General features: G+C 42.3%; 2 protein-coding genes across 2 annotated transcripts in view; both read left to right on the forward strand.

Annotated features, from left to right (window-relative positions):
* The window catches only part of CSUI_009718 (formin binding), an 8456-nt gene extending 912 nt beyond the window's left edge, over nucleotides 1-7544 (forward strand). The window contains exons 2-7 of the mRNA XM_068069829.1: nucleotides 165-312; nucleotides 972-1021; nucleotides 1766-1837; nucleotides 2926-3053; nucleotides 4365-4587; nucleotides 5082-7544. Coding sequence (XP_067918194.1) covers nucleotides 247-312; nucleotides 972-1021; nucleotides 1766-1837; nucleotides 2926-3053; nucleotides 4365-4587; nucleotides 5082-6204 — 1662 coding nt within the window. The 5' untranslated portion in view covers nucleotides 165-246 and the 3' untranslated portion in view covers nucleotides 6205-7544. The remainder of the gene's footprint in view (nucleotides 1-164; nucleotides 313-971; nucleotides 1022-1765; nucleotides 1838-2925; nucleotides 3054-4364; nucleotides 4588-5081) is intronic.
* Nucleotides 2049-2518, forward strand: CSUI_009719 (uncharacterized protein; the record flags this gene model as incomplete). The annotated part of the gene is made up of 1 exon (XM_068069830.1): nucleotides 2049-2518. A coding segment is annotated over one exon (129 nt), but the record flags the coding sequence as incomplete, so codon positions are not given.
* Nucleotide 7545: the final 1 nt, after the last annotated feature.

The following is a 7545-nucleotide window of genomic DNA, read 5'->3' on the forward strand; positions in this document are numbered from 1 at the left end:
GAGGTGTCGTTCACTTTATTTTGCTAGGATAATGTTTCTCTTCTTCTTCGCTTTTAGAGAAACGTTTTAGTCTTCGGCCTCTGTCTTCATCTTCTTTCGGTAGCATCTCCTTCGTCTGTCCTCCTCATTCGTCTCTTCTTTCTTCTTTCTTCTTCTTTTGGTAGAGATTTAGCAGATCGTTTTCACGATGAGGAATGGTGGGACTGGCTGACGGAGCAGGAGAGAGACGACTTCTTTCAAGATTACATGGAAGAATATCACAAGCAATACAAAGACATGTACAAAAAGAAAAGAAAGACTGACGTACACCTCGTAAGTGCTATCCAATTCAAATTCTTCTTCTTCCTCCTGCTGCTGAGGTCTAGTTACGGCTGCTGTCCTTATCCGCTCTCTTGTTATCCTCCCATAGTCCTAGATAGATAGTTCGATATATGTAAATAGATATACAGCTACTTATGGATTATACACGTATGTACNNAATGTGTATGTCTTTCTTTCATGATCTTTTTCTTTCTTCGTGTCATGAAGGTGTGTATGTCTATGTATGGATATATATGTACACGTGTGTATATATGGATTGATAGGGAAAGGTTTCTTTCATATCCATCTCTCGAGCTTAGCCATTCATCTGTCTCTCTCCTGCTGTCTCTCCCTCACGTCTTTTTGCACTCCTGGAGAAAATAGAAATTCGAGGTAGATCAGAGATAGATAGATTAAAGATAGATAGATAGATGAGAGGTCGAAATCTAGATAGGTGTAGGGGTGGGTAAAGATAGATCAAGGATAGACCAAAAAGATTAGTTGAAGATAGAAGGCAAACGTTATGGAGGGTCTCTGCTTCTTCTTCTTCTTCATATTCTTTTTATGAGTGTTATGCCCATAGTGGAAGTCTGACTATCTTCTATCTCTTCCTCTTCTTCGTCTTCTTTTCTTCTTCGTCGTCTTTTTCTTTTTTCCTTTCTGTCTTCTAGGTGGAGGAAATTTTGGAGAAGAACGCGGAGAAGTTTCATTACCGAAGAAAGTAAGAAAGAAAGAAAGACGAGATTGATGTGTCTTTCTCTTCGGTCTATCTTTCCGTTTCTCTCTTTCTACGGTGTGTCTATAGTTCTCTTCTTTCTGTACTCGACCTCTTGTCCGGCATCTCCGTTCCTTGACTTGAACTGGAAGAAGATGAAAGAGAAAGAAAAGAAGAGGATGAAGAAGAAGAAGAGCAAAGAAGAAGATTATAGTGAAGATGAAAAAGAAAAGAAAGAATAGAAGAAGAAAAGAATGGTACAGAAGAAGCATAAGTGTAGTGGAGGTCTTATGCAAACAGAGTCAGGGGAGGGGTTGGTGTGTATCTGTCTCGTGTGTACATACACAGGAATAAGAGACAAGAATGGCTGGACCCCGTATTTCAGACAGCGCGGAGCCTGTGCAGACATAGACAGGAAGACATATGAAGATATATGAAGATATACCAGTTCTTCCCTGTATCTATATAGGTAGAGTAGACAGTGTATATCATATGTATGTGTATGTAAGAGAGAGAGAGAGAGGGAGGGAGGGAGGGAGGCTGGTGGATGGATGAGACGAGGCATATGTCTGCTCTACAGAAGGCTCAAAACATGGGAAAAAAGACACCAAAGACCTAAGCAGATAAAGATAGATAGGTAAATAGAGTCACATGCGCATGCAGTGAGAAAGAAGGAAAGAAAGAAAGATGGCGAGGATTGAGAGAGAGAGAGACGACTTGTTGAAAGTGCTTCCGTGTGTGCGTGTGTAGGTGGGACGACGTGAAAGACGAGCTCTTTGCTCTACCGGAGCTAGCGACAACCCTCAAGCTAGATATTCTACAGTAAGATAAGAAGATAGACTAAAGATAGGTTAGAGATAGATACCAGCCGCGTTCTTTCTCCTTCTTGTCACCTTTTTCTCGTTCTTCTCTCTTCATCTTCTTTCGTTTGCTTCATTTAGCGTTCTTATCCTGTTGGGGTTTCTCTCTCTAACTCTCTTTCTTTCTTTCTTCCTTTCTTTCTTTCTCTTTCTTTCCTTCTTCCTTGTTTTGTGTCTCATTCTCTTCATTTACAAATAGACGCACACCTCGTAAGTCTCTCATGTATCTCTCTACCTTCTCAGGCATGTATGTACAGTCCAATCCAGACATAGAGACATACATATATCTATGCATAGTGTGAAGTCTATGGGTATAGGGGATTTCTTATCAGGCGTAGATGACGTGTTAACGTGCCTTCTATGCAGAGATGTATAGACAGACAGAGAGAAAGAGTGAGGAGAAAAAGAGCTGTAAGGTGAGGGTATCGTAGTATGGATCAAAGAGAGAGAAGGCTTCTTTGACTAGATGCCAAGATAGAGACATTCTTTGAGGTCTCTTTCTCACGACTTAAACTGATCATCTCTTTAGCTTCACTTCACTCACACACGCATGTATGTATGGACGTCGAGCTATCTATCAATCTATCGGTCTATCTGCCTATATTTAGAAGAGTATCTTATGGATACATGGCCTAGGAGATGTATGCGTGTCCTTTCTACTTCGTAGGAGGCAAAGGGTGAGAAAGGGAGATAGATAGATAGATATATCATCTATATATGTATGTACATGTGTGTCTCCATAGAGAGATACAGAGATCAGAAGCGATCGATGCTTTCCTAATGAGCCTGTCCTTCTTTTCCTTCTTGTGTCTCTGCCTATTGTATGTATCTCTCATCTTCTTGCTTGGGGTGTATATACACCTGCATGAGATGCGCATAGATGTGTATAGTTGTTTGATGGCGAGTTCGACATTCCCATCACTTTCTCCTTTTTTTTCTTTCCTTCTTTCTCCGTTTCTTCTCTTGCTTTTCTTTCTTGTCGTTCTCTTCCTCTCCCTCTTTCTCTTCTTTCTTCTTCTTTCTCGTCTTTGTCATTCCTGGTGTGTGTAGAGTGTGGGAGAACTGGGTAGAGCATGGCTACGGAGAAGAGCGGCGAAAGAGAAGATTAACTCTTTTCAGGAGAGAAAGAAAACGCCGAGATGCCTTCCGATCTCTTCTAGAAGAAGCTATACAAAAAGGTATACAAACTAACTTCGCACAGCCACCTCTACATTAATAGATTAAAGATAGATTAAAGATAGATAGATTATAGCTCAGTGTAGACATATTACGGTGTGTGAAGGTTCTCAGTCTATAATGCATGTGCACCCCAGAAGGGAGGTGGACGACGAACTCTCAAGCATGGGTCCATGTATGTGTATGCATGCGTATACGTACATATATGTAAATATATAGAGAGATAGATAGATAAAGATAGTTAGATAGATCAAAGATAGTTACATAGATTAACGATACACAGATAGATCTCTATACATAGGGGGTATGGAGGGGTGGTAGCAAGTGTAGTTGGTAGTGGCCATGGGAGACAGGGGAGAGGGAGGCGATAAGAGACAAAGAGAGGAGACGCAAGGAGGATCTATGTAAGGAGTTTATCTTTTCTTTTTCATAGCATATACACAGGATAGATCTATATGTACACACAAACATGCAGAGAGATCTATACTTCCGTGGAGAGATGATAAAGAGCCGCATGTATGCAGATAGATTAAAGATAGATTAAAGATGGATCAAGAGAATAGAGCCAGAGCCGAACAGACAGACGGTTCCTTTGCATGGGTAGCGACGAGGAGGTTTTCTTCTTCTCTCTTTCTTTCTTTCTTTCTTTTTCTTCAAACCTTTCAGTCCACACCCCATAAACATCTATCATGTCGTAAGCGAAACAAACCTAGAAAAGGAAGAAAGAAAGAAAAAAAGAGTGAGACACAAAAAGAGAAAGAAAGAAAGAAAGAAAGGAAGAAAGAAAGAAAAAGTCGAGTGGTGGGGGGGGCAGGTGTCTATACACCTCCTTCCTTCTCATGCATATCCATCTGTCTGTCTTCTTCAGTGTCAAAGAAGCTTTCTTTTCTCTTACTCTTTCTTTCTTTGTCTCCCTCTTTCTCTCATTCCCTATGTTGTCTTTATCTGCGAAGACTTGTTTCTTCCTTTAGCACACAGAGACCTCCCCCACCACCTACTCGTGCTCCTCCTAAGCTTCTCTTCTTCTTCTCCTCCGTCAGTCCCATACATCCATCCATCATACATATGTGTACATCTCCATATGTGTATCTCTATCTCTATGTACATCTCTATCTATATCCACTCCCCCTGCTTACATTAAAGCTTTCTCCATGTGTCTCCATCTTCAATGTATATCGACGATATGTGACTCTGTAGAAAGAGAAGAGAGGTCTTTTCTCCTATCTAAGACATCGGCTTGTCCCATCTCCGGATGTTCCTTTCTTTTCTCCTTATCGTCATCTTGTTCTTTTCTGTCTTCTTCTTCTTCTTAGGTGAGCTAACCCTTAAGACCGAGTGGATCGATTTCATCCCGTCGATTGTGCGCGACAATCGATACTACCAGATGGTTGGCCAAGGAGGATCGACACCTCGAGAGCTGTTTGAAGATGTTGTGGAGAATCTTAAAGAAGAATACGCGAAGCAGAAATCCATGATCAAAGACTATCTCAAGAAAACCGATCTAGACCTTGACTCTCCTTCTCTCACCTTCGAACAGTAAGGAGAAAAAGAAGAAGAAGAATCGATATAGTGTCGGGCAGTGACTATCAAGAGAGAGATGAAAAGCACTCCATCTACCTATCTATCTCTCTTTCTTTCTTTTTCTGTCTGTCTTTCTGGGGAGAAAAAGAGACCTTCTCAGGCTCTTGTAGATAGATTAAAGATAGAATAAAGATAGATAGATAGATAGGGGTGTCTTCTATAGATCGTTCGATCCGATGACGTAGTATTCTGAGGTGTGTGTGGGTTTCTTTCTCTTTCTTTCTCTCTGGCTTGAGGTCGCAGTCTATAGATATAGGTGGATGAAAAGATAGGTAAAGGTCTATTCACTCAGCGACTTCAATATAGATAGGAATTGGGGGAGAGATGGATATCTCTCTCTCTTTCTCTCTTTCTTTCTCTTAATCCCTCTCTCTATCTCTCTCTCTTTCTCTTAATCCCTCTCTCTCTCTTTCTGTCTCTTTGTATGTGTCTGTGTATGTGGTGTTTAGGTTCTATAGTGCGTTGTGTAAGTTTGACGGCATGAAGAGCCTGACGCTGCTAAATGTGAAGCTCGTCTACGAATCTCTCGCAGGGAGAAAGCGGCGACGTGGAGACACCGATCATAACGACGGAGAGAGACGGAGCGAAGCAAGAGAAGGAGAGAAAGAAAGAAGAGAAAGAGAGAAAGAAAGAAGAGGCAATGGGGAGAACGAGAGTAGGAAGAAGAATTCCTCCTCGTCCTATCGAAGTCTAAGTAAAGAAACCCCTTCTCTCTCTTCCAACTGCGGGTACCATAGCCGACATCGTCAAGAAGAAGAACATGAGATCAAAAAGAGAAGGCAAGATGAAGATGAAGATAACGGAGATGGAGACGACCAAGACTTTTCTTCCTCTTCTTCTTCTTTAAAGCATCGATATCGCTCAGGAGATGCGAATTCTTCGAGTAAAAGACGCGCTACGGCAACTGCAACGGCACTCCAATCTTCTTCTTCTTCAAGAGATAAAAGTCGACAAGGAAACTCTCGTCGCAGCTCGAGTTTAAGTGGCGAGAGAGAGAGAGAGGAAAGACGTAGAGAGAAGGATGAAAGTAAAGAAGATGACGAAGAGAAGAAGAGTAAGAGCCGGGCGAGAAGTAGGAAAGATGAGGAGTCTCCCTCTGCTTCTTCGCGAAAAGAAAGAACAGAAGAAGAGGGGGAGAGAAGAAGAGAGGATGAGGAGAAAAGAAAGACGCGGCGAAAAAGAAGTCTATCTAGACAACGTGGTCGAGATAGTAATAGATCTGCTCGCTCCCACCGTCATTCCTCGCAAGAAGAAGAAGAAGACAACAGTCATCACGGCAGTGGTAGGAGGAGCAGTAGTAGAAGAAGAGGAAGGAGAAGAAGAAGTCGCAGTTTAACAGACTCGCACGCCCACAGGGGTGCGCGAAGAGATGACGAAGAGGAGAAAGAGGAAGAAGAAGAAGATGGAGTAGTAAGCGAAGAAGAAGAAGAAGAGAATGAAGCATCTTCTTCAAGGAGGAGAAGAAATCGAAAAGAAAGGAGAACAGAAAGGGGTGGCACGAGTAAAAGAAGAAAAGGTAGCTCATCTACGGAGAGGAGACATCGAGAGAGTCGCAGTGAAGAAAGTAAGTAGGAGTAGCGGAGAAGATGAAAAGAAGAAAAGTAAAAAGGACGGAGGAAGTGATGGAGGAAGAAGATAAGAAAAGAAGAAAATGAGACGAAGACGCGAAGGGAAAGGTCTGGATATTGCACGAGAAGAGGACAAGCATAAGAAGAAGAAGAGATAAGGAGTCGATAGGAAGAGACGAAATGAGATATGCGGCAAGAAAGAAAAGAAATAGAAGAGGCGAAAGATGAAAGATGAAAATGAGACTAGAATATAGTCATGATGCTTTCCCCCCTCTGTGGGGTTTTTCTCCTTCTCTCCCTTGGCTGTTCATCCCTCTATTATTTATCTATCACTTTCTTTATCTCTTCTCTCTCTCTCTCTCTTCTTATCTGTCTATGTGTCTTTGTCTCCCCTCTCTCTCTCGCTGTCTATTGATCGACCTTTTTTACATCTCTCTTTAGATGTCTGTTTAAATCTATCTGTCTGAGCTCGTCAAACAGAGAGAGAGACAGTAGATGCCATTGATAGACATGCAGCACCTCGATATCAGTGAGAGAAGAAGAAGAAGAATTAAGAGGAACGCAACACCTCTCACCCTATCTTGTCTCCTGTGTCATTTCACTGGAGGTGTCTTCTTCTTCTCTCTCTCTGTCTGTCTGCTTGCTTGCTTCTTCCTCTTCATCTTTCCATTCACCGATCTTCTGTCTTTTCTTTCTTTCTCGCTGCCCTCTTCGAGTATCTAGACCTTTCTCTTCTTCTTGTTCGATCGTTCTTTTCCTCATCCTTTTTCTTTCTTTCTTTCTTTCTTGGCGAGGTGGGGTAGCTTGACACGCGAGAATTGAGATGCGATGCGTGACTCATGGTCTTCTCGTCCCCCAAAGTCCACACGAACATACGGATGATAAGAATAATAATACTAGAAGTAGTAGTAGTGATCGGGGGAGGGGTGTACATACACCCCAGCCTGGGGGGGATGTTCGTCATCTATCCATGAGTGTATGACGAACAATGAAGGATAACGAAATCCCGTAGGCTATTCAACTTACAGGCAAAAAAGAAAGAAAGAAAGAAAGAAAGGATGGGTATGTGTGTGTTCGGATGGAGCTCCTGGGGGGGAAGAGGGGGGGGTAGGGGCAGGGAGTAGTCATCTTCTTCATTCTTCTTCTTCATTTCCTTTTATTCTTTTCATGTTTCTCTGGCACGCNNCTTTTATTCTTTTCATGTTTCTCTGGCACGCTGCACTTCTCCATCTCGCCTCGACCTGTTGCTACCATCTTCTCTCCTATGATCCCCCACCTCTCTATCCGAACATATAGAGCTCTACTCCCATACAGATAGAGATAGATCTACATAGATAGATAGATA

The sequence above is a fragment of the Cystoisospora suis genome, assembly GCF_002600585.1.
Source record: "Cystoisospora suis strain Wien I chromosome Unknown contig_5921, whole genome shotgun sequence".
Lineage (NCBI taxonomy): Eukaryota > Apicomplexa > Conoidasida > Eucoccidiorida > Sarcocystidae > Cystoisospora > Cystoisospora suis.